This window comes from Aquila chrysaetos, chromosome 5 (assembly GCF_900496995.4).
Source record: "Aquila chrysaetos chrysaetos chromosome 5, bAquChr1.4, whole genome shotgun sequence".
Classification (NCBI taxonomy): domain Eukaryota; kingdom Metazoa; phylum Chordata; class Aves; order Accipitriformes; family Accipitridae; genus Aquila; species Aquila chrysaetos.
This window is the reverse complement of record NC_044008.1, coordinates 20,848,837-20,876,562: the sequence shown is the minus strand read 5'-3', so window position 1 is coordinate 20,876,562 and position 27,726 is coordinate 20,848,837. Positions and strand designations below refer to the sequence as shown.

The following is a 27,726-nucleotide window of genomic DNA, read 5'->3' as shown; positions in this document are numbered from 1 at the left end:
GGCTGTATTTACATTCAAGCCTTGAGTGAAAATTCTATCACTTGTTTAAAAAGGAAAAAAAAAAAAACAAACAAACAAGTTTCTTCATCCTCTACCTCCATCTCTACTGGTTTGGAGAGATTAAACATCTCCTTTACAAAGGTCAAGGTTATATTCACAGTTAAAATGTAGGGGAAAAAAATTGAGATAATAATTAACCAGTAACCATTTAAACATGTTTCCCAATAAGCTGCTTCAAACTCACCTAGTTCCAACTATACATAAACTAGAACAAATGGTTTTATTACTGCAGAAAAAACACACTGTTCTCATTTAACCCTAGAAGAACAAAGAAATGCTGACTGTTGATAGAATGAAAAGTTACCTTTTAAAATACTGCTAACAAAATGCAGTATTAGTTTCTCCCAAGTACGCTATATAATAATTTACTTAAATAGTACAGGTGTAAACATAACTGATGGAATAACAATTGAAATACCTGAAACCATAAAACGTTTAGAGAAATGTCACATGGAAACCAAAGCACCCAGGAAACAATTCAACAAATTTTCCTGAGGTTGAATAGCTTGAGTGAAATGAAAAGAACCAGAATCCAGGCTTAAGTCCAAAGAGCTAAGTGGGAAACCAATCTTTTCACATAGCATGTTCTGTGGTATACTTATGATTACAACTGTATCAATTAATTTTTATTCAATGGTTGTCTTAAATCCATCTGAAAAGAAAAGGCAGTGTCGACTACCACTAGAAAATTGCAAATAAAATGTTTAATTTCAGAAACTGAGTTCACCATTTATAAATACACTAAAACATAGTAAATGCAAAATTAGATTAGGCATAGGTACAGTATTTTAACAAAGCTACAACTTTTCTAAAAGGTCATAGGCAAATGATGACTTGTTTCCCAAAAAGTATTCAATGAAAACTGAAATGAGAAGATTAATCTTTCTAGAGTTAAACCATGGAGAACATTCCTTTCAAATTAAAATGCTGGCTATTTTTTTCCATCTTATTTGAAGTTTTCAGGGCTCTAGATCCCATTTGCCTGATGGACACCAACAGTTAAGAATCAACCCTACTACATAAAATTCTAAGCAGTGCACCATATCCGTAAGGCTATTACTGAAAATCAGAAGATCAGTTATTTCTGTACTAGGAGCTTTAAGACAGGCTGTTCTACACAACTGAAATTACATTAGGAGTAAGGGCTCAATTTTTACAATAGGGAACCTTATAGTTTCGATGCACTAAAGATTAGAAAAAGCTTTAGAATGACATTAGAGTCTTCATGGTAAGTTTCTTGCCTTTTTTTGTACACGGCATTAAATAACAAGCATTAATTCACAAACTTTGATAAGACTTCCAAGAGCTTTTATAAATACCCAGAATATTTCTGTAGTTCAGTTAAAATGTAAAACCTGAACAGGAGAACCCAGAATGGGAAGTTTTACTACCGACTGCTGTATAACTGACATTCCGTATCATCTCAAATTTAAGATTTATTTTCAGATACTAAGTCAATAGTCTCCTGTAAACACATCTTCCTCAGTAACTCTTCCTAATCCTTTACGTACTTTAGGGCTTGCAGTTAAAAACACCACATGATAAAAAGATGGCTTGAACCCCATCTTTCATGTACAGCTTTCTTCTGACAACTACAAAAGCTGTTTTGTTGCAATTAAAGCAATGTTCAACTAAAATACAGTACCTGGTTTATGGTTTTTACATAATAATTGAATAAAAAACTACAGAATAGAACTGTTTACATCTTTTTTTTTTTTTTGCCATTCTATTAAAACAAATGACTGAGCTTTTTTAAAGTTCATTTACAATTATGGATTAAAACCTACATAATTTTGTATAATTTGACAAGACAGGCTATCTCTAGTGTGAACTTTTAAAAAACATATATACAATATCTGGCCTGAAGTACTATGAATAAGGCACATGTAGACATATTGAAAGCTGAAAAAAATGAAACTAAAATTTGGAATTATAGTCACTGATTAGATGTCATACATGGCCCCTATTGGAGCAATTTAAAAATCCAAGTTATAGTTATCCAGTGAGCAACAATAGATTTAGTCTAGCAGTTTGTTCATTAGTTTCAATACTGGAAGTATATTAAAGGAAGATTCACTTTCAAAAAGATAAGCTTTTCAAAGTGTTCAATCATTAACCTTGACTGACTAAAGTTGTTGCTTTCATTGGATGTATTGAACAATCTCTCTGAAGGAACAATGCTTGGTGGACAACCCAAGAACCTGACAGCCAACTTTGACAGTACTGGCCAAGATGACTTCTTAAAGTTCCAGTAAGTGAGAGGATCACAGTTATGCTCAAGCACTTCTTCCTCCAAGTAAGAAAGCACCATTTCCTCTGGTAACTTTGCTCTCTCTTTCAGATCTTTTGTTTTCTTCATGTCACCCATGAGTGACCAAAGATTATCTTCCCCATATGAATTTGTAGATGGTGAACCTATATCACATCCATTGGAAACAGGTTTATCATCATCTGAGGTAGAACTCATTATTTCCAGCTCCCTGATTAAGTCTTGTTTATATTGTTCAGCCTCCTCTTCTGTAAATAAGGATGTTTTATACCGGGGATCCAGAAGTGTAGCAAAAATGTACCTTGGATCATGAAGTGTGGAGGACAATCTACTCACCATAGCTTCTTTTAAAGATTTCAGCATAGTATCTATGCCCATTGTTTCCTCAAATAGCATTTCTATTTTCCTGTTAAGTATATGAATCATTGGAATCACTTGGCTTAGAGTAGACATGTGTGTACTCATCTCCCTACTCGCAGCTTCAAATGGTTTGAGAGCATGACACACTGACTGCATGACTTCCCACTGATCACAACTTATTAGCTCCCGAAAGCTGCACTCTATTGACATTTCATCAATTGCTCTCTTCTGTTCGATAAGACGTTCAAGCATATGAAATGATGTATTCCACTTTGATGGAACATCTTGTATTAGCTGATGCTGAGGCAACTCATACTCTTTTTGCAACTCAGCTAACTTCTCTTTTGCTTTTGCTGACCGATGGACGCGTTCACAGATCTTTCTTGCAATACTAAGCAAATTCTGAACCATTCTCTGGCTTTTGATAGCCTCATTTACAATGATATTAACAGTATGACTAAAACATTGTACACTTGAATGATCACCTTCATTTAAAGTTTTCTCTATACTCTGATTATCAGTAACAGTAATCCCAATCTGAAGGCCAATGGAAGTAATCCATGTTTCCCACCAGTACTCTAACTGCTTTTGAATACTGATTCCATTGTAGTCGCAATCAATCTGTGATACATTTAATAGTGCTGAACAATGGTAATCCTCACACTGTGGTCGAAATGAAGACTCAAATGTTACCCAATGAGCTGTCAGGGTTAGATATTCTCGTGTTTGGTTGCTCATCCATATTCCGGACGTAAAATGGATCACTCCACTTTCAGCCTCTTTAAGATGTGAAATAATTATTTGTTTTACATTATCATACATATCTGGAATTGCTGTCCTAGAAAAGTAAGATGGAGAAGGTAAAGAATACTGAGGTTGCAAATATTCAAGCAGCCTGTTAAAGCCAATGTTGTCTACAAAAGAATATGGCTGAAGGTCAAGTGCAATCATTTCGGCTACAAGACTTGTGATTTTTTTGGCAACTGGGTGAGAGTCACAAAACTTGTCATTGGTTTCATCAAAATTTGAAGATCCTAGTAATTCTGTGCTCAGTGGCATGTGATTATCCGTAGATGAGGGTAATACGGTCTCCGAGACATCAGTTTTCAACACATTGTTATGAAACCGCTGCAAATGTCTTAGAAGGCAACTCGTGCCTAGATTTGTTGGCTTTTTCCCCCTACTTATTGTACGTCCACAGTGCATACATACTACTTTTGTTGAATCTGCAGAACAAATTGAAAAATGATTCCACAGTTTTGAGGTCTTCTTACTATTAACAGGAAATATAATTTGATTATCATGTGTAACCATTGTAGGCAAGTCAGTCAACTTTGAGGATGAACATTCTGCAGAAGCCAAAGTGGCGTAAGGAGAATTTGCCAAACTCACATCAAGAAAGCTCTTTTGGTTTCCAATTACATCGGGATGGCGTCTGTATAGATGTCTCATCAAGCAGCTTGTGCCCACATCTCCTTTCTTACCGCGACTTATCATACAACTGCAGTATCTACATACTGCTTTTAGACTGTCTGCAGGTGACAGTGAAAAGTGGTGCCAAACTTCTGATTTAAGCCTTTTCATAGTTCTTTTATTTTGCTGAAATACAGCAGCAGGTTCAAATATTAGTGGACCTAATCCCTCACACTGTTTCTCAGGAGATGAAACAAAGGAGACTTCACCTATATCATCAGAAGACGACAGCATTGAGTCTTCCACTAGAGCATCTCCAGAAGAGAGATTAGTATGGATGTCCTCAGAGATTCTGTCTGGAGAAGAAGAAACAGAAGTTGATTCTTTCATTAGTTTTCCAGGAGAGGATGACATAGAATTCAGATCGCTATCTGAGGGTAGTAAAGAAGGCAACAGAGTTGGAGGTGCAGTATAGAGAGGTGGTATGCTGGTACCACCCCCATTCTCTTGCAGGACAATGGATCGATGGGCTCTCCACATGTGTCTTATTAAACAACTCGTTCCCAGGTCTTTCCCATTTTTTCCTCTACTGAATTCATTCATGCAGTGGATGCAAACAGCTTTAGAATTATCTAGAGGTGACAAATAAAAGTGTTTCCAGACAGCAGATCTCCTTCTGGAACCTGATGTGCTCTTTGGAATTACAACATTTTTTTCTGCTACATTCTCTACAGTGTCATCATACTGGCTGTTGGGTAGCTGTGGAGATGACCCAACCATGACTTCTTCTTTGCTGCACTTTTCAGAAACTGAGAGATCTGATATTTCTTCAGAAGAAACAATAGAAACAGATTCCTCAATTATCCGATCTGGAGATGGTATTTTCGAAGCCATTTTCTTGACCAGTTTTATGGGGGATAACATAGAACTCAGATCTCCAACATCTGCAGACTGAGGTGGCAGTAACAACGTAGGTGAAGAAAAGGAGGATATACCTGGCATACTTCCATTTTCTTGAATTAGTACAGTGGGATGGGCTCTCCTCACATGTCTCATGAGACAACTTGTACTCAGGTCCTTTTCATTTTTACCCCTGCTAAATTCTTTCATACAGTACATACATATTGCTTTAGTACTATCTCTAGGAGATATAAAAAAATGGTTCCAAGCAGGCGACTTTTTTCTGGAGCTTATGTTTCTGCTAGAAAGGAGGCTTTGTGTCACAGCTTCCATTGCTACATCATACAGCGTACTACTATACTGAGGAAAAAGAGATCCATAATCATCTTCATTTTCTGTAGATAAATATTTGCCAGCGTTATTGGTAATGAAGTTCTTTTCTTTGTCTTCCTGTTCATCACTGCTGTCCACATGTTTGAAATCATCTTGTTCTGTCTTTATATCCATTCCTTCTAGAGTGCAGTTAATGCTGTCTTCCTCTTGCTCTACTTTTAAGTTATTGATTTTACCCAATACAAAATTACCATCCATTCTGGGGTAACCTGCTTTACTCTTGTCCATGGATGACAAATTCTTCTTGCCAAGTCTTCATTTATTAATAAATATAGATAATTTAAAAGATTATTTAAAATTTGATTAAAATGATTTATCTTGTATACTGAATGCACAAACACAAATGTGCGTATGTGTTAAAATAACCTCTGGTTTATGAATTCTGTATCTGTGTTGTGCCTAAGCAAATATGATTAGTCATAAAAATGCATTTAAAAATTATAGACTTAATTAACGGAATCTCATTTTTTCCCCAGGATCAGGACATTTCAGGTCATAGATGAATGTTCTCAAAGACAGCTACTGTTAAATGCTTCATGTTGTAGACATATTTCTAAAAAATGAATGTTCTATTTTCTTGTTGAAGGAACCCATTCTGTTCATCTTGATTGGGCAACTGTGATTCTTTTGCACCATCTAGAAATAAAAAAAAACAGAAGACAAAGTTGACTAACACACTTTAAATAACTACAGTAAAGGTGAACTGAAAACACACACTAAAGGTTCTCTCATTTTTTTTTTTCTCCTTTGAGATAAAAACAATTCAGTGTACTATTTAAAAAAAAGAAAAAAACCCAACATTTACTCAATACATTTATTGTGGGCAAATACATGTCTATACATGCAGCTCTGGTTCAGCTTTGACAAAATCTAGTGTCCAGGCATCACTTTTGTATTTGCTTGGACATACATATGCCTTACCCTACATCCTAATTCAACCACTACATAATCATACATACACACATATATATACAAACATTACTATGTATGTGTCTATAATTACAGATATATAAGACAAGCAAGCATTTAATCAAGTTAGCACAGAAATATGTACTTAAAAACAAATGTTAAGTTACACTCCTGTACCTGTGAGCCCTTCATTACTGACAGCAGTATTTAAAAATACAACATTTTACAAGAAACCTCTGTAAGGGTGTCCAGTGTTGTCATACTAATCTCTCTTTCTCTGACCATAGTCTCACATGGTTATATTCATGCCCTAACACTCCCATACAACACCATACTATAGAAACAAGCTACTTTTAGAGTTCCACGATGAAAAACTGAAATGAGCTATGCAAATGCCATATATACACTGAGATCACCCAAAAGCATAACATCACTCAGAAGCAAAGATACATATGGTTGCATACGCTGCTGCCTATTGCAGCACTGCCAGCTCAAGTTCCTCACATACCCGAGGGTTATACTAGAAAGCCCATTTACACCGAGATAGCTTATTTCTCTCATGAGTAAAGATTTCCTCCACCAACAATTCCAGTACAAAGAGTAGGTTTTTCATGTATAGCTGCAGAAAAATCACTGGGCAACAACAGGCTCAAAAACCAGAACCCGCCACTGGCCCCACACAAACCTGAAGAAGCTGTCTGCATTTGTCAGCCACTTTTTTCTTTAAATTATTTTTTACTACAGTTCTATCAGAATTCTAAATTTTGCCAAACCCTTCCTCATTTATTCTCTTGTGTCATTACTGTAGTTATTGGTACTTGTCATTCAAGATAACAAACATTCTTTTGACCACACAGGTGATGCTATGCTATGCACTCTGATTTGTGCAAACAGGATTTTATGGGACTCTCTCCCCAGCTGAAGACAAAACACAAATTTGAAGCAGTTATTTTAGAAACTTCTCACACAATTTTCAGGTGTTACTCAAACACAAGAAGGATTTCAGCAGACAAAAGGTGAAATTAGCCATAGCTACAAGACACACAAAAAAAGTCTAGGTTGTACTCACGCAGCCATTCCCCCCCGCCCCCGCACAAAGACCAATGTCATATTAGCTTTGTAACCTATTTTAATTAATATTTCTCTGAGGCCTGTTTACAAGAGACATCAATAACACTTATTTTCTGTTGATTTCAGATTTCTGGAAAGCCTATCGTGGTGAAAACTTACTTTCTTTTCCAGTGCAGGGGAAGGGGCAGGGAAAAGGAGGGGCAATGAGCTTATTGCAGCTATTTTAAGAAAAGGGAGATAGAGCAGTCAGAACTTGCAAAGAGGAAGGCAGTAACTCTGGTTTTCTTTCTATGAAAGTTTTAGTATTTGTGCTCTGCCTTTCTCTCTCCTTCTCAGGAAAAAAAAAAAAAAATGTTTTTGGACACCAAAAGATATGAGGGTTGAGCATGAAGAATGTCAGTTCTAATGAAGGGAGAGACTTGAAGAAAAAAAAAAAACACCTTAAATTTCTAGAAGAAATTTAACACATTACACAGTACTTTCCACAGGTTGTGAAATCACATCTAAGAACAACTCTGGCAGCAGAGACTAAATTTACATCAGTCAGTATAAAACTAAATAAAACACAAGTCAGTGATCACACACATATTGAGGACGTACAATCATATGCTCTCTCTTGTCCCAGATGCACAAGATAGTCAACATTTTTAATAGAAATTAATCTAAGAGGATTTTTTTTAATCTTTATTTTGATCTAATCTGTGAATTTGAAGCCTGTACTTCAAACAGTAAAAGCAAGAATATATAATAAACTGTTGTGACTTAGGATCACAATAGAAAGGCTCACAAGCAAGTGACTCCATGCAGAGCTTACAGAACATAAATTATGCATGCAAGTGCCAAGTTACAGTAAGCACATTACAGATTCCTAGCTAGATTCGCACAAAATACACACATGCATCCATTGGCATCAAGTTCTGATGAAGGTGTGCACACGTGTAGCCTGCAATTCCTGTAATTTCTTAACTATGCCAAAACAATTCTAGGCTTTGAACAGAAAAATCCATGGAGATGCTTCGTTTGTCCCTGTCTTGATAAGCAGTTACTGCTTAACACAGCTAAGCATAAGGTAGCTGTGATGGGAAGATCTGGAAACCTGATAAATGAGACCAGTTCCAAACTTCATAACCAAACTTAACTAGATTGACATTCGTTAACAATACACATTACCAATGGTTAAATTCTTAAACATTATCAGCCATTATCACCACATATTCAAACAGTTAGGCCCTAACCATCTTATCCTAAATTAGTTTTGAGTACACAATACCACTGAGCTGATGCCATGTAGTTAAATACTGATGGCTACGGTCCTTGATGGTCTTAGTTGCTGAAGTTGAGGTGAAAAGATGAGAGTGCTATTTGGACTCTGAAGCAGGAACCGCAGTAGTAGACTTCTTTCTTCCATATTTCTCCTTGCTGTTGATGGGTGTTTTTAATGCTTATAATCTCTTCCACCAAAAAAGGGTGTGGGAAGCAATCTCATCTGCTCCTGACATTATTTACCTTCTTTTGTTTAGGATCAGAAACTGTTCTTGTTCCACCACAAGTCTTTCTTGCTTATTCTGTATCCTTCGTTTTTGCTTGCAGATTTTACTACTTGAATTGTTGATTCACATGTTTTTCTGTCCCCTGTTTGTGCAATTAAACATAGGTCTCCCTTTGCAGCTACGTATTATTTCTATACTTATGCTTAGCTGTGATATAAAATGCTTTCACGCTGTTAGGAGAGTTATGCTATTAGCAGTGTTACGAAGCACTTATATACTGTGGCCAGCTACACTATATTAGTGTACTTATGGCTGCGTTTAAGACAAGAAAACATTAATTATATCTTGGCCACTTTATGGCTGTTACAGGTCTCTGGCTACATAGTACATATTTTTCTGGGCATTGTTGCTGCCTTCTAGGAATGCAGAATAGCTGAGATTCTTAGAGGAGACTCGTCAGGGCTGCTTGATCACTTCCCCGGAAATCCCCAAAGTTGGATGCCCCTTAGAGGATTTTGCATGTATTTTTTTTCCATTTTCTTTCAAACATCTAAGGAAGATCTCTATTGCTTTGAGTGTTACTACATCATACTGTAAAATTAAGTCAAGCTCCCTCCCTTCAAACACCCTGGAGGGTCCAATACAATTTTCTTTAGAATACAGTCCCCAAAATGCTCAGGGTTAGAAAGGTAGATATGTTTTTCATCTCCCCCTACCATGCCAGCTCTGTGGAAGAGTCAATCTGTTTTAAAAACAAACAAAACACTCTATCCTATTTTTAAATGTTATAGTAACCTAGAACGAAGTATGAATTTCATTATGACCACCTTTACATAGCTTAGTTACCCTTGGACACAAGCTACTTTAAGTTAAGGACTACTGCTAAACAAACAGGCTATTCAAGGAGAAGGAAAATGTTTTTAAAGGTACAAAAGGCTACAGGCAGTCAGCTCAAAATTAAAATGATTTATGCCTTTGAAATCTCCTCAATTAGATACAGACAAGCAGCAAAACAAAGAGAATTAAGAGTCACCTTGGAACAAAAATCTTCAAAGAAAGTAAATGGAACTAGAGAACAATTATCTACTCAAATGCACTACTCTAGACTGTTAGCTCCTGAGCAGCTGTAGACAGTCAGTGGTTTGCTGTGGCAAGAAGCCTGCACAAACATTTTATAGGATTTTCCATTCAAAATGGGATTACTGAAAGCGTATGGTGGTTGACAAGAAATGTCAGGAGAATGTCACTGATCCAAAGAGTGCCAGAGCGGACTGCCATGGCCAGAAGAAATCACTGCTGAAGGAAGAGGGTAAAAAAAAAGAAACACTAGTGTCTTGGGATTAACAGACAGAGAAGTATGAAAAGTATGCAAGAACACTGAACCATGAGCAGATTATTTGTTTGTAAGGCAGATAGTGGCCTGCAAGCTTTAAACAATTTTATATTGAGTAGTCAGACAGTAATCATGGACTTGATTATGTTGCAGAATCCTAGCGCAAATAATGGTCTAGAGAAAGTAATTTAAAACCAAAACTTCAAATTATTATTATACAAGTACATATAGTGTAAATACAAACACACACGCATGCAAAATGCAAGAGGAGTTGTTTCAAGAAACATGCAAAATGTGGAGACAAAGTGAAAGCAAAACTATTGTACTAGTTTGAAAAAAAAAATCAAAAGCAGTGACAGATTTTGAGCATAGAAGGTACATAAAAGCACATTAAATAACAATTTGCACAAACGAATGTCAGTTTTGGAATAAATAGTGCTAATCTTGTTTATTTTTGGAAATGTACAGGCATCATTAAGAACATAAAGTAAAAAAAATATCCCTAAAAGCAAGAATACAAGCAATAAGGAGGAGACATTTTAAGAAATTATTATTAGCTTCTACTTCAATGGCAGGTACTATGCTAATTAAGGAATATTTGCTAAAAAAAACCAAATAAACAAACAAACAAACAAGAAACCCCACAAAAAAACACACCTCCAAAAAACCTGAAAACAAAACACATCCAAAAACTTGTAACACATAAGCAGAACAGTTTTATAAATTTATAGGTCAGATGAACCTTACTGCTTTGAACAGTAACATTTTTTCTACAGGAATTTCCTATGACAAAATATCAGTGATAGCTCACCCATTAAGAGCTGCAGAAGTTTGCAAGATACTGAGCAATTAAAATGTGGTATTAGAAGAGCCTGCAAAATCAGTATGTTAGTCACACTCTGAAGCAAGGTGGGTCCTACGTTCAAGTCTCACTGAAGCTCACAGGGATCCACACAGAAGTATAAGCATAAACTAGTGGATGCAACAGTGTAATTGGCATTGAAGTACAGGCAGTTAGGCTTAATAAAAGAAACAAGCTGGTTTAGACCTCATGGGAGGTATGATTTGCAGAGGACTGTTGGGAGAGAAGAAAAAAGGAAGGTAAAGCCACCTTTACTATTCCATTACTTCTCCAGTCACCCAAAAGGCAGATCTTACATTAAACGATAATTGTTGTAGTTTTACAAAGGTATTCCCTCCAACTTGCAAAATAACCTCTCATGTCCACAACCCCAAATGCTCCATCTGGACACGAAAGAGTAAAGTGTGGAAACAGCACCACCAATACTGTACATTGCTCCTCATGGACAGGAATAGTCTTTACCCTAACTGAATACTGGAACAGAATATAACAGTTAGGACAAGTAACATTAAACATTTTTATTAATCTTAAAAGTTGAAGTTTATAGGAATCTGTGTACTTAACAAAATATGTAACAAAAAAAAATATCTGAGAAGCCTTTGTTAATGGAAGGGAAACATCATAACCCAAATCATATCTAAGTCAATAAAAAAAAAAACCCAAATGGCATATACAGAAAAAGGAAAGAAAAAAAAAATAGAAGCTATTACTTGTATAAGTGCTCTCTTTTACTAGATAGAAAACCCCTGGTGTTAGAAACTGGAAGTATTTTTATTTAAAATTTCAACTATTTACTATGCTTTTTTTCCTACTTATATCTTAAAAAAAAGTGATATATGGAAGTAACAAAAATACAACATTTTTGAACACTGGCTGAGAAATAATATCTAGGTTTAGCTCTTGTTCTGTCACAAGCTACTGGTCTTGCAGAAGTCTGAACTTCTTCCTCTGTGACTCCCTCCCAATTAGGAGGGCTGTAATATTTTATCTTTCATCTTTTGTTTTTATTCCATCTATTCTGCCATGAGTTTTGCAGGGTCATCTTACTACGTGGCTTATCCATCAAGGTCTCACTCTCACGAAGGCTCCCCAAGTACTCCTGAAAAACTTGCAGAATGAAAAAAAGCTTTTATAATTATTTTTAAAGTTCAATTTTGGTGTGAGACAAACATTTAGAAAAATCCTAGTTTACACATAGGGAACATTCATGTACAGTTTTATATGTTTGTGTAAACAAGAAAAGACTGATTCAGCTGTCAAACTAGGGCTGGTGGTGGGAAGGAAAAAAAAAAAACGGGGGGGAAAGGGGATTATTCCCTCTAAGGCTGGAGCATTTCACGGATGTGTGGCCAGCCAAGCAGGACACCACGGACAGGAGCTGTAACAGGCTGGGAGGCAGGAACCAGGCAGCTCCCGAGGATACTGCGACTGCTGGGCTTCAGCTGCTGGAAGAAACAGGGCAGCATCCTGCCAGGGCAGCTGATGCCCTCAACTCCCTCATCCCTGAAGAGAAGCTGGGAAAAATTACAAAGAGAAAATAACATGTCCAGAGTAATGCATAAGGAAGGAAACAAAAACATGCTTTGGAAAGCAGTGGGACAAAGGTACATGCTCAGAGGCTTGGGAGACAAGGCAGGTAGAATGAGAGCCCTCCAAGAAAGGTATGTGAGCTCCCCAGTGCGCTCATGCTACTTGTCAGGACATGACACAGAGACCTCCGATTTATCCAAGTATAAAGATCATTCATGCCTCTTCACGTTGCTGAAAAACTCAGTGCTTGGTGCAAGCTGGGGCCTAAATCAGTCATTCCAGACAGAGAAAAACCAAGGTGTGGAGAGCTGAGTATTATAGCCATAACTATCATCATTAGACACTGGGTACGCAAACCTAATTAAATATGCAGGAATTTAGCTAAAGTAGAGACTGAAAAGTCAAAAACACTACCAGCTAAATGTAAATATTCCCCCCTTTCTTGCCTCCCATCTCCAGAAACATCAAATAGTTTTACTGTGAACATGGACTATTTTATATTAAGCAGTAAAATAGACCTGCTAGTGCCAAGTTAATATTTCTTTGGTTTAGCGGTCTCTGGACTCTTCTCTCTGTCTTCTATTTTCACCACCACCACTAAATTAACAATAATAACAAGATAACAATCAACAGCACAACTCAGAAGCAACAGTTTTAGTCTTAGACTATTGCTAAAGGGACAGTGTTGAGTTAAAATCTAACCAGCACACAGAAAACACCTAACATGGCACAAACACCAACTCCTCAAACTTAGTCTCTTACTCTTTTAAAAGCTGGTTTATTTTGTACGTCTGTTTTCTCCTCTTGCTGCTGTAAACATCAAAAACTCTATGGCACTCTGCTTAGTGATCATTTTCAGATATTCCCTGAAACCTCAGGAAAGGTTCAAGAACTAAAAGCCCCAGCTTTGTACAAATATCTCCATCGCAAACCTTAAATCATCTGCATCACGGTGCATGTAAGAAAGTGAGCACACCAGCTCCCCCTGCACAAAACTACACTGCCTCTTCCACTGATGTATAAAAGGAGTGAACATAATTCATGACAATGGCAAACCTAAGAGAAACAGTACGATTTCCAGATTAGCATCATTTACAAAAAAAAAAAAAAAAAAAAAAAAAGCAGCACTTTGAAATATACACAAAGCAGAAATGAAGTATGATTTCATTTTAAAAATTAATTTTTTTAAAAAACAGGATCTGGTTCTTAATTCAGTTCTTACACCAGTATATCCTCAACCATAAAAATTCTTAAAAAGACTGAGATGTTTTTTAAATATTATACATTTCATATTCATTATTTTTGAAGTCTGATATAAATAAGGATGTTTGTGTTAGCATGCTTATTATTCACATCTGGCTGACATTTAGTTCTGGCATCCCTGTTTAGCGCCCAACTGGATTTGCTAAATATGCTCAGTACCCAAATGTTTCATCAGACCTCAATGATACAGGCTGAGTGCTCAGCAAGTTTAAGAATAAAGCAAGCGTCTGATATAAGGTAGAGAGTCAAAACTCAAGCTTATTTCTGGACAAATCAGTCTTCATCATTTATTTGACAATTTATTAAGCATATATATATTTGAAGCATCATCCTCCACCACCTAGGTTTAAGCAGTACTGTTAAACACTATAAAGCCCATAGCACAGAAATATCCATTCCACATGATTTCAAACAGCATTCATGTTAAAATAAAAATGCAAAGCTAAAACAACAATAAAAACCACTTCAGCCAAAACAATGTCACTCCCAAGTTTGACATAAAAAAATTAGTATCAGTGTCGTATGTACCACCATACATAATGCTATGTATCACCACAAATAGTAACTCTACTCACACCTACAACCACCTGATAAGCCTTTAATAGTTGCTAGTTTTTTTTTTTTTCTTAGTGCACTAAAAATACCATCAGATCTCAAATGGGGCAATCTTCCTTCACACGTCCTTTGCTAACTTCCCATAGCAGCACACTATAAGAAAGGAGGAAAAAAAAAGCAGGCTGTACACATGCTAATCATTTCTGTCCCAGCTTTTACCAAGAGATCGCTTATAAAAAGCAGATCTGTCACGGTAAGTAAATTATGTCAACATTTGTCTAGGATCCAAACTGTCTCTTAAGTGCTGAAGTGTTCTTTCTCATTATCTGGTATGATACTACTGAAGCAATACGTGCAAGATATGTTTCTCTGCTATTGTTCATACCTACCAAATGTCAGATCTGCCTGTCATTTGTTGAAATGCTGGTGTTTTAAGCAATAATTTCATTAAAACTTTAAGCAGGTTTTTCCTAAATCTTACACATCAGTTCAATGTTGGTCCAAGTGAAAGCTACAGATTATACTCTCATTTTGATATTTTTATCACTTGCAAATTTTGACATATGCTAATAAAATGGGGCAATTCTTAATGTTACAAGAGATAAAGTGGTTTTCTTAAGAAAAATATTTAGATTTTTTTTAAACAGCTGAAGCATGTATTGTTCAACTTAGAGCATTTTTAGTGCAGGACAAAACTGCTTTTAGTATCTCATGTGGTACAATTTGGGGCTGAGAGGAGGGGAGACTAATGAAGGTTACAGTAACACAACACGAGGGTAAAATGGAGAAGATGATAAAAATAAGAACAGAGCAGGGAGATGCATCAGTATTATCATGGAACGGGAAACAACACACAACCAAAGACACAGTACCAACCGCTAAGTTCCAAAAGAATGAAAGACAAAAGATGAAGCATTTACTCCATGTTGCTAGACAACAGCATCCTGGTTTCAGAAAAGCATCAGAAAATTCAAAGCAAGGCTCCTCTGATACTTTTCCCCAAGTGATCAATTCCTCTGCTTAGCCCATTACACTCTTCTCTTCCTCCTCTGTGCAGTCCACAGGTGACAAAATAAATGCGAAAAGATTAGGACAGGAGATTCTTCTCCTGAATAGTCCACCTTCCTAGCTTGCAATATAGTAGAAAACACACTTTTTTTTTTTTTTTTTTTTAGATGTCTATCTTTAAACTCAGTAAGAGTGAAACCTTAAGCAATTTAAGGATAATTTCAAACAGTTAAAAATGAGACACCTGTAAAGGAGAAAGCTGAGGGTTATAAAGCTAAATAGGCAGGATGATGAATGAAAAAGTGGTTAGGAGTGTACAGTAAGTCTTCTTGGAACTCTTGCTGAAAACATACATGTATAAAGTGAAGAAAAACCTCACAAAATGTTAGCAGGGTCCTTTACAGAATGGAATATTATATTGAACTGTTTGAACTATAATTTTTCTAAAATAAAAAAACTGAACAATATCTGTTGAACTGCTAAGACTATCATATGTTAGTGTCTATTCTGACACTAACCAGATCAAGTCTGAAGAGGTCTGTTTTAAAAACCCTTCATAGCTACCCATTAATCCAATTCTGTGTTCATATTGATGCCAGTTAGTTACATGTCCTCAGATAGTTTCACTTGTGCTATGGAGAGGTTTTCCATTATTTACACTTATCGTATTCATGTATGTGTAATATGACAGAGCACCATGCTTGTATTATACATTTGTATCCTGGAATGCTTGTACACACAAAGGCAGGTTAGAAAGAAAATGCAGTTCGTAGTCCCTGAAAAGACAAAAAATATTTTCAAAAGGATAACCAGTAGTTTGAATACTTCGTAGGGATTTTTTACAGCTAAGCTTAATCATTCTTTTGTCACAAAACTTTATTTCAAGTCAGAAAATACACTCAATTGCAAATGATTCTCCAAAGAAATCTGTTTCTTCTCTGTACCAGGTATCTTTTTTTCTTCCTCATGCAATAATATGAGGAAATCCGCCTAGATTTTACTTGAAGCAAGGAAAAGACCATCTCTTTATTAAATATACTAAATATAACAGAAAATTAATATTCACAATACCATACAAGATAATTTTTATAGAGTTCAGAAATACTCAGTTTCATCTTGCCAACAAGCACAAGAACTGCTACAAAAACAACCAGGTAACTTTAAAGCCAAGCTTCCTTATCACATGCAGGCATAATCAATCATGTCCATGATAACAGTGAACTTCTTATGCCCCTTTCAAGTTTTTTTTTGCCATTCAGTATTTTCTAAGTAAACTGTACGTTCATCAGTAGCATATGACATTTTTACCTGATATCCCAGTTTACAATGACCTCAACTCTGTCTCTCTCAAAACAAACATTCCTATTCATAAAATGGGGGAGAGGGAGAAAGAAATGAGCTCACAGATCTCCCTATTCACTTGTCAACCAGCCTGTCCCTAGCCTCCCTGACAAGGGGTCTTCTCCCTCTTAACCTCTTTTATGGACATATTCTCTTTGCCTTCTTCAAGGCAAGGTGAGACTTTGCAGCAAAGACCCAGCTGACACTGACAACCAAGCCAGGAAAGCCGACATTGTTTCCACTCGCACCACATTGAGCATTAGCAGGAAATCCAAAGAGACACTCCTGTCCCTGGCAAACAAATAGCTCAGTATTCTTCTCCCAAAAGAAATGGTTTATAGGACAACCATCCTACTGCCATAGACACAATTTTAATTTGAACAAATAAGGTTTTGCTGGAGGAGCTAACAAAAAATACAACAAGAATTTTAATTAAGAATAAAGCTTTTTGTAGTACTTATTCTAACCAGTGCAGTTCATGAGCTTTAATTCATGTAATGCAACTTGTAATTTAAATAAGTTTTACAGAAGAAAGTTACACAGGTGTTTTATTCAGAGCAGGATCCACGACAATTTCAGTACCAGAGCAGGTAAAGGATAGCCCTTGCTGTTCCCATTTGCTTGATTTCTATTATTACACAGAAGACATAATAATTATTTTAATAAACCTAATATTTTGTGAGGTATAGAAAAGGGAAATAAATGAAAACATTTAGAGAAAGGAGAAGGATCAGGAATCTCCCTGTTCTTCATGAGCAATACTGTATTTCCTGTCATAAACGGATTACGGTCTCCCCACAGTGGCACAGTAAGACAGAGAAGACAAAATCAGTAGGAAAGGAAAAGAAGAATGGAACCTCAATTCCTCCCGTTTCCCACTGTCAAAAGCAAAGATGCTGCCAACAGCATGGTCTGCACACTGTTCGGTTCCCTGAAAACTGACCCACTCTTCCTATTTCAGCGGCTACTAAAGCAAGTCGCAATGAGTGAAAACCTCTCATGTAAGAAGTACTACCCTGTTGTCTTTTTGTTGTTTTTTTCCCCGTCTGTAGACATGCTCCCACAGTTATTAGCATATCATGTTCCCACCTTTAATGCAGAAGAAAGAAGGGGAACCACAGAGTAAAAATAGAAAATATTATATGATTGCCGTTATCAATGCCACATTTTAGCACGGATTTGCGGTCCCGAATCTTAAATAAGAAAAGCTCTCAAGAGCTGGGAGCCAGTAGTTGGGTGGGAGTTATAAATAGGCAGCAGCAGTTTCCACACTGCTCTTTCCTCTCCCACCTCCTCATGGCACATCTGACACTACTAGATCCCTTTAATCAGGAGCTAATTTTCTTCAACGATCTAAACTGCACATAAAAGCTGCTGCATAGCATATGCACTGGAAGTCTTCAATTCTTACAGTGGATACTAAAGGGTGTATACCTATAACATTTCTCATCTACCAAAATTCAAAATTTTAAGACAAGATAACATCTGGACAGCAGAATATTCCCATCTTGGTTCTCAGGAGACTCCAGCTCTATGTAAGTACCCATTCTACCAAAAGAGTGCCTTCTTAATCACAAATGAAGAAAGCATCACAGACAGAAGGCACATTTGCAAAATGCTAGCTCTCTGGGCCGCACTACTCAACTCCAGGAGCTAATATGCAATAACTTGTTCATAATACGCTGCATGGTGCAATCTGTACTGGTGAATACATCACATGTTGCATATTGATATGCTGAAACACAGAGGAAAAACAAAGTCAGTCTTCAACTACCATGCCATGAAGGAAAAGAACCCCAGCAGGAAGTAGTACGAGATCACTTAAAAGATATACCTCACATTTCGTATTTCCCAAAATAAACACGTAAAAATTACTGTGTTCTATAAAACCTTAACAAAATAGTTAAAGAAAGTTGTTGCATGGAACTCAAAATATGTTCTATAAATGCATTTTTTTTAGGCTGACCAAAATTATCTAAGCTCTATTCCAGTGTGTTTACAACTTGAATTTCAATGAAGCACATGAATATGACAAAAAACAGGTGATAAAATGTATACAGTTTCCTGTTGGAGCTCGTATTGGCATTTAATGTCTTTAAGACTAACTACTTACAGATTTTATTATCTATCAGAACAACTAAACTTGCAGTCAACAGTTATTTCATCTGGGATTATAATTCACACAATAGTTCTTGAAGATACTAAGACTAGAGACTCATTTTCAGTAGACAGGTAGTACTAAAGTGGGTATTTTCATTGAAGGCTTTTAACCTTGAGAGCCACTTTAGAAAGGCACTTTAGGTAGAACTATAAAATGCTACAATGCTTGACATCATGTAATGAAACGGTGCAAAGCATACAGTGATCCTGAAATATAAGAATTTAGCATTAAATACATGAAAGTGAATTTCCAGATATTCTGGCAAAAGCAACATTGTCTCTTTTATCAGATTTCTTCAGAGTGGTCTAGAACTGACTCAAAAGGCTGCTGCAAGCAACAACTACTCTTACCTGTTCTTTGGCTATGCTACGGACTTGGAAATCACTAGCAGTTCCATTTTTGCTTAGACTCTGATGAGGAATGATCCACAAGCAGATTTAGTATGTAACAAAATCCCCCATACCTTTTTTATGTGTCACCTAGGAAAACTTTCCTTCAATAAATGAAACTGAATCATGTTTTTATTTTTCTTTTCCTACAGAGGCCAGTGTCTTATGAGTAAAGGCTGAGAGAGTTGGGGTTGTTCAGCCTGGAGAAGAGAAGGCTCCAGGGAGACCTTATAGCAGCCTTTCAGTACTTGTAAGAAAGGGGGGCTTATTAGAAAAATGGGGACAGGCTTTTTAGCAGTGCCTCTTGCGATAGGACAAGGGGTAATGGTTTTAAACTAAAAAAGGGTAGATTCAGACTAGATATAAGGAAGTGATTTTTTACAACGAGGGTGGTGAAACACTGGAACAGGTTGGCCAGAGAGGTGGTAGATGCCCCATCCCTGGAAACATTCAAGATCAGGCTGGATGGGGCTCTGAGCAACCTGATCTAGTTGAAGATGTCCCCCATCGCAGCGGAGTTGGACTAGATGACCTTTAAAGGTCCCTTTCAAACCAAACTATACTATGATTCTATGACCCCGCCAAGACTTCCTAGCTCAACATTTTACCTATCTTAACCATTTTGTCCATCTGTTGCTAAGACGCATGTTAACCAATAACACAGGCAGCTTAAAAGTTGAGCTATTTTATTTGGGGCAAGGGGGTAAGAAAAAAAAATAAACAGAAAGCACTGAACACTATACAAGAATAACATTTATTGTTAATTTACATATAAATGCTGATCTGCATACGAACAATTTTTTTCTATTGCATCTTAGTCAGGAATCTCAGGCTTCCAAAAAATCTGTAGTCAACAGCCCAACTAAATATATAAAGAAAAAAAAGTTTCAGACAAAAACCCTAGAAGAAAATATTAAAATTTACTTCATCAGTGAGGACATCAAAATCTGAATTAAGATGTGTGCAATTTGAGGATAGGATGAATGTAGCAGGTAAGTTACTTCCCCCTTTTTAAGAGGCAGACTGCAGGGTAAGGATGTATATATGCCAGCTGTTACCACAGAGTAAGAGGTGCCCCACAAATCATAAACTAGTTACTAGTAGTCTAACACTGTAAAGATATCCAGGCTTCCAAACTTAATTTTCAAGTCTCAGGCACTCACACAAACCTCCTGCTAAATTACTAAGCTCCATACAAGTCAATGCACAGGCACAGAATTATTCATTACCTTTATCCATTGGCTTACTCTAAATTAATAACAACAGCAATGATACAAGACCCAAAACAAACAAGCTGCCCACTAGTTTATTGAGAAAAACAAGAAAACCAAACAAACACACTTACACATCTGTTCCACTGCACGCAGGCGGCTTCATTTGAGGTTAAAAACTTGCTACTCAAACTTAATGATGATGATTGTATCTAAGAAAAAGAAGAAAGTAATTCCTTTTAATAAATTTTTTTAGTCATGTTAACTGCCACACTGGCAAGTCATGGGATGTTTCAAGTTTCTCTTTAGGCGACAGCTCCAGGAGTTGCACTTACGTGACTAGCTCTCGCTTTTTTTCAAAATCCCTAGCCCTCATAATCCTCAAGAAAAATTAGACATTTTCAACTCTAGCGCTCCAAAGCAGAAAAATCAAAATATGCCTGTGAGGGGCTGGAAGAGCCAAGGCCTCCAACGCGGCGGCGGGCGCGCTCTGCCCAAGGGCGCGCTCTGCCCGACAACGGGCCCGCCCACCGCAGGTGAGGAGCCGGTTGGCTACAGGGGGCGGAGGGCGGGCCGGAGGGGGCGCAGCTCCCTGCTCCGATAGGCTGAGCGGGGCAGCTCACCATATATGGCCAAAGGTCAAAGCACCCTCACGCCGCCAGGGAGGGAGAAGTCGCTCCCCAAACCACGCTCCCCAGGCCCGCCCACCCCTTTCCCGAAGGTTCGGGAAGCACAAACCCCGCGCGACACCTGATTAGCCTAACGAGCTCGAGTGCCCCGCCGAGGCGGGGCCAGGAGGTGATAAACGGGCACCAACTGAAGCCCCGCGCGCACCCAAGCCCACCGGAACCGGACCAACGCTGGACCCGGGAGCGGCGACATCTGTCTCTCCTCTCTCTCTTGGTTTTTGTTTTGGTTTTTTCCTGTAATCCCTACACCTCATCCCTTCCGACGTAAACCCTTGACCAAGTCTGGGACGAGGAGCGGATCCAGCCGCCCCCGGGCTCCTCTCTGAGAAGGGGTCTAGAAAGCAAGAGGGTCTGCTCTGAACCTCCTGACCCAACGGGACGGATCTCCTTATGGTCTTCCCTGAACCGATCCCCAAATAAGCGAGGCCTGTGCTATAGGTTTGGCGACGCATGGTTAGCACGTGTTATACACGTATTCACTGACGTTGTTTCACGCCAATTCTTGTGGCGAGCGAATAAAAGTTGTGTTTAAGGATCCCTGGTGTCGTTTCACCTGAATCCTGACCTGGGAATCGGCAAACCTGAGTCATCCTGGGATGTGACAATGCCCCCCCCCGCTCCCCCCAAATGAGTACTAAAGTGATTTGAAAGTCACATTTTTATACTTGTCTTGGTGCTGCTCCATTTTTTTTATGCTTAGGGATGACTACATCTCATGATGAGTGAAACCAAGTCTATACCACATGCAAGATTTCAAAGGAGCTTGCTGACACCTTTCAATGCACTACAGGATTCATCTGGCGGCTTGTTACACCTTCTCTCCAGGAGCTAAACACACTGTTTACACACTGCACCTAGCACGTGTATTAATCAACATGCAATAGGACAGGATCAACACAAGATTATCATCCCCCACGTATGAGAAAGGAATGATTGCAAGTGGAGCATATTAAGTCAGATATTTTGACTTAGCAACAAAACAGACCAAAACAGTCTATTACAGGACACATTTTCGGAGTTTTGCAACTTCAGTCCCACTGACCATTATACAGACATGAGTGTCATTGTGCAGAGGCCCGAGCTGTTTCGCTGCCCCAGTACACTAAAAAAAAAAAAACAAAACAAAACCAACCAACCAAGAAATCTTTCTGCCATCTTAGAAAATCCAGAAAGTAAACTGACTCCAAATCTGAATGCAAAAAACCACTGGACTCCGCAGCGCTTAGTGGCCAGGATGGTGCTCTGTCCTCTTTTCTGAGCTTCATATGGATCAAGCATCAACGGGTTAAATCAGCAAAGCATTCTCCCCACCAGTCAGGGCTTACTGCTCTTATTCAGATCGTAAGACGGTGATTGATATATACACATACATATATATATACACACACACTTTTTTTTTTTCCTCTTGAGATGGAGAACACCTCTTAGAGGGTGGAAAGTCCCAATTGTTGGCTTACTGTGTGTTATGGAATGAATTATATTACTTCTTTTACTGACATTTTCACTTAAAAATACTTCCCTACTCCCTCTTAAGCAAGTGAAAACTTCTCCAGAGCTGTGCGGCTGGCTAATTTGACTGTTAAGATCAGAAACTTCAGCTGTCCCTACTACAGTGAACATTTAAATAATGTATACAAAGAGGAAGGTGTCAGCCAAGGAGACACAGACCCACCCAAGGCAGGGTGCTCAGCAGAAGCAGTTAGGGAACTCTGCTGAGATGTGGATTCAGCTCCTCAGGCAAAGCAGGGAAGCGAACCTGGCTCTCCCACATTCCTTGCAAGTGCCAGAGCCAGACTACAGGCAAGATAGAGTACAAATAATGCATCTTTATCCTCCCCGATGTCTTTAAAAAACAATACCAAAACCCCACAACCCTTTCATTCCCATTTTCCCATTCTTTTATTTGTTAAAGATGACTATAAAATAGTCTCAAGCCGGGCCAAACATTTCATTCAATTCAAATTAATGTTTGGGTTTTCTTGATTGTTTATTTTAGTGAGAAGAATAACAAAGAAAAAGTCATTTTAGCTGGATCTGAGCTTATTTTCTTTAGAGGCAAACACTGATTCAGAAAGTAGCATACAGAATTACAGCAACAGGTAAGCAGCATAGTTATTGAAATGCTAATTAAATGAACCTATTTGGGGCAAAACTGGTACAAATTCATTAATCATTGTCATATGAGACAAACACATTATTAATTTTAAATACCTTTTTCCATACATTTTGTGAAGAATTGCAAAAGAGTATTGCTAAAATACATCGCAACTGTTAAACCAAGCCTATTTTCAGCCATAATTTTCAAGCTATTCACTACTGAAATCCAGAACTGGCTTTTGTGTTAAAGGTACCGAAAATCTGAGCACTTGGTGCAAAAATTACTCTACCACACCAAGGGAAAAATATATCTGTATGACACTAGAGAATGTAAACTAGAAGACATGATTAAAAAAAAAAATCCAACAAGCTTTCAGACAGCTATAACAGTGAACTAGTAACCCTCTACACCTTCAAAGAGGGACCGTTCAACCCTACATGTCACTACAAAGCAAAGGGAGAAGGGAAAGAGTTGAGAGTTGGAAGGGAGGCAAGTGTGCAGTAATAGCTAAACACAGCACACAGGCTGCAAGCTTAAATAAAGATTATGGTAATACCGTAATATTTCGTATGTCAACATCCACTGAAGACCAGTCTTACGCAGGTTATAGGAAAGACTGATACTTCACTTTGCAGTATGTTGTTCAATATCAAAAAGTCACAATTTGTTCTGAAATGTGACACTTGAATGAAAATAAGGACCTTAAAAATCAAGCTATTTCCCTGTTGTTGCTTTAACAGACCATCATAGTATGCTCTCTCATCACAAAAAAAAAAAAAAAGAAAAGAAAAAAAAAAATCAAAAAACCAAAACAATACTACCATGGCTAAACTATGTATCACACTACATAATTTAGGATAGAAGTTCCTCCACTTTGGGGAAAAAAAAGAATAAAAGCTTTAGTTGTTGTTCTTCTTGTGCGCGCTTTAAACTCTAGATATCACTTGAAAGTTATCTTTAGGCCACAGAAACTACTCAATTTTTTCACTAGTTGGTTGAAATTAAACAATCCCATAGTTGTGAATTGACATATATTGATGATGCCAGTAGCAAATGCAAAATAAACAGCCAAAATTGTACAGAAAACAATGCACATTTGCCACATGCAAGAGAACACCTTTTTGTGAAGCCTTTTTTGAAAGTGTGTATTAGAACATATAACATTATGTAAATTACACTAATTCATGTCAATACTAGGAAAATACTTAGACTGTCCCTACTTAAGGGAAAAAAAAAAAGTCAGTCATGATAATGATGAGTTGAACACTATGGTCTACACTGTGCAAAATCCCCAAACTAAACTATCAATAATACTTTTTTTCTAGCTAAACCTAAGCTAATATACATGTATAATCACACCTATTTGCATAAAGCAGATTTTTTTTAAATTGTACATTACAGTGGCAACCCCATAGTACAATATGCTCATTTTGAAAATGAGAACTCCTATAAATTAAAAGTGAGCCTCAAAAGACAGCATTTGCAAAATCCTCTCACAGAGTCCTCACTGTGAATGGTGGTAAAATGCAGCAAGGTGTTGGGAGATATGGCCCAAAACATCTGCATTCCTTCAGTCAAACTTTCTCAGAGCCACAAAAAAAAATCTCTTAAGAAGTTACCATATTCAGGGCTCTGGAAAGTTAGAAGAAAACAAATTCCAAGAAAAAAGGGAGGAAAAAAACAGAAAAGATACAACAGGCTCAAAGGCCACATAAACCAGCAACTATTCCCTATGACCTAAGAGTTTGCCAGGACTTCCTTCAGTAAGACCTAGTTCTTAAGAGTCTTTGATAGAAGGATATTTACGTGGACAGACAATTTTAAATGTGTGAAATTCAGTTGCCCTCCTGTACTTCCAAAGGACCTGTTATAAGCCTTAGTGATGTATTATGTGTACTGAAGTAGACCCCCTCTGCACTAACCACCCATGACCCCATGACACTAGCTGTTCTGTAAACACAATTCTTGCTCAGAACGTTTGCAGTCTAGGTTTAAAAAGAGCCAGAATAGGTGGAAACACCAAACAGAGAGAGAGAGGCTGTAGCAGACAAGGTAACAGAAAGGCAGTAAGCATTACTCTAAGCTCATCACCCGTCTAGCCTTCCGCTATTATATACTTTGCCTTTCACATTATCATCGAGTATGCTGTACCTGTCACAATTTTGCTTTATACAGAGTAACAGTAAAAGAGTTACAGTTATTCTACAGTACAAATGTTTAGAAAACTTTTCTCTGAGATGCTTAATTTAGGTATTTCATTTTACTTTCATTTTACTTATTCTCAATCAATTCTTACATTTGTCTGCTCTGGAGAACTTCTATGGAATAAATTCCTCAACATCTGTTAAAGTTGGAAGATACTAGCAACACTGTAAGTATCAAAAGATAAACACCCAACCGTATAAAAACTTCCAGCACCTTGCCCATTGGTCTTATACCAGCAGACAGCATTCAAATTTCTAAGACTCCACAAAAGAATTTCTGCTGCTTTTAATGTACAGTGAAGAGATGTGAGATTTTTTTTCTCCACAAAACCAATCTCCATAGTAAATAATAACTAGAATGCCCCTGCCCAGTATTTGTACAAATATAGGCTTTCCAGTAGCAGCATGGTATCTCGGAGATAGTTGATAAAGTCTTCCAGACTTCATTACCCCCAGGATGTACTCTGTGAACATCCTCCCGAGGGTGCACATCTGTGCTTTAAGTGAAACGTTCCATTACTGAAGATAACCTTTAGAAGAACTGCGCTCACTCTCTTGAAAAGCAAAACACATGCACATACAGAGTGGGCCATACAGACAACAACACATAAGGAAAGCCCAAGAAGCATGCTTATGTTATGGTAGCTTGAAAGACTTTCTCTGCTTGGCATAATAGGCACAGCACGACAGCTCACACTGAATTATTGAAATCTCTCAAAGATACCCCCCAGAAACGAGACACAACTGCTTCTAACACATAAGCACCAGGGCAAAAGGATTAGGGAAAAAGGACTTTTTTCTACACTGCAAAGCCAAACGCTACTAAACTTAGCAACGACAATTAGAATCCCCGTTAATGCAAAAGAGGCCTTTTACCTTTCATCGCATTACTAAATGTTTTTACGCTATTAGTAGACTGCATGTGCAGCAGGCAACTTCAAGCGTATCAGTCACCCTCTGAAATCCAGTAAGCATTGTAACGCAGCCAGTCTCTACCCCCAGCAGCTGTCTCGGTGTAGATCTAGAAGTTACAGAAGAGACGTTTAAGCAAAATTACCGCGTCCCAAGTAGAAGACGACAGCAGCAGTACGCGAAAGTTCAATTCTGCCCCTTCTCCACGCGCAGCCCGCTTGAGCGACTCTGCCCAAGAGGGACGGGGCTGGGAACTTCGCCCCACACAGGAAGAGATGCAGTGTTTACGCCGCGGCCGAAGCCGCTGGCGGGCGCCTGCCCCCCTCGTGTCCCGCGTTCTCGGCGGGGGGAACGCTTCCCAGGATCTCCCGGGCTTTTCGGCGCCGGCGCCCGGCTAGCGAGCCAGTGCCGGCGGAGCCCGCCCGCCCGCCGGCCCCCGCGCAGCCCCAGCCCGCGCCGCGCGCCCTGCGCCGAGCCGCGGCCGCCCGCGGCGGGGGGCGGCGGGCTCTCCGCCCCCGGGGCTGCCCGGGCCATCTTAGCTCGGGATGGCAGCGGCCACATGGCCACCGCTCCCTCCGCGGGCCCGGCTCCCGCGGCCTCCCGGCGCCGCGGCCCCGCCAGGTGGGAGCGGGCGCGGAGCCCCGGCGGGTCCCGCCGGCCCGGCCCGGCCCGCGCCGCGCACAATGCCGGGCGGGCTCGGGGCGCGGCCAGCGGCGGGCACCCCTCCCCGGCCGGGGCGAGGACGGAGCCTGCCGGGCGATCCGGGCCAGCGCCGAGCCCCCCGGGGACCGGCGACCCCCGCCCGCCGGGCCGGCCGGGCCCCCTCCCGGGGCCTCGCAGACAATGGAGCCAGCACCGCGGGCCTAGTCCCCGGCTTCCTGCGCCGCCCCGCCGCCGCACGCCCCCTCCCCGGCCTGGCGGCGCTGTCCTGCGGGCGCTCCCAGGCGGGACGGGGCGCCGCCGGGCCCGGGGCGCGGGGCCCCGGCCGCGCAGGCACCGGCGCCGCTGAGGCAAAGCCCGGCGGCGGGGGCGGTGGGGTGGGGGGGCGGCGGCGGGGGCCGGGGGAGGGCGAGCCGGACCGCCCTGCCCTGCCCGGCCCCCTCCCGGTGCCGGAACGGTGCCACTCACCTCTCCGGGCGGCCGCCGCAGGGGAAGCCGGAGGTCGCCGCCGCCGCCCGGCCGGGCCCGAAGGAGTTAAAAGGAAGGGCCGGGCGGGACCGTCCCATTCATTAGCCGGGCGCTTTGTCTCCGGCCGCCGCCGCCGCCGCGGCGCTGAGCAGGCTGCCCCGGCTCGGCCGCCACGGG

General features: G+C 39.5%; 1 protein-coding gene across 8 annotated transcripts; it reads right to left on the bottom strand.

The window, feature by feature from the left end:
- Positions 1-745: 745 nt before the first annotated feature.
- Positions 746-27,726, bottom strand: ZBED4 (zinc finger BED-type containing 4). Of its 8 annotated transcripts, none has more exons than XM_030016414.2 (4): positions 27,550-27,726; positions 26,386-26,530; positions 20,653-20,730; positions 746-6,031 (listed from the first exon to the last, which is right to left on the bottom strand). In XM_030016414.2, the coding sequence occupies exon 4, from the start codon at positions 5,621-5,623 to the stop codon at positions 2,105-2,107; it is 3,519 nt and encodes a 1,172-aa protein (XP_029872274.1). In that variant the 5' UTR covers positions 5,624-6,031; positions 20,653-20,730; positions 26,386-26,530; positions 27,550-27,726; the 3' UTR covers positions 746-2,104. The 8 variants fall into 8 exon arrangements, with proteins under 8 accessions (XP_029872274.1, XP_040979218.1, XP_040979221.1 ...); XM_041123284.1 differs by having other exon boundaries at positions 26,464-26,530; XM_041123288.1 differs by lacking the exon at positions 746-6,031 and adding an exon at positions 20,043-20,169 and having other exon boundaries at positions 26,464-26,530.

What these genes read in the sequence shown, in the direction of transcription:
- ZBED4 (XM_030016414.2), bottom strand. Translation starts at nt 5,623, where the DNA reads ATGGACAAGAGTAAAGCAGGTTACCCCAGAATGGATGGTAATTTTGTA.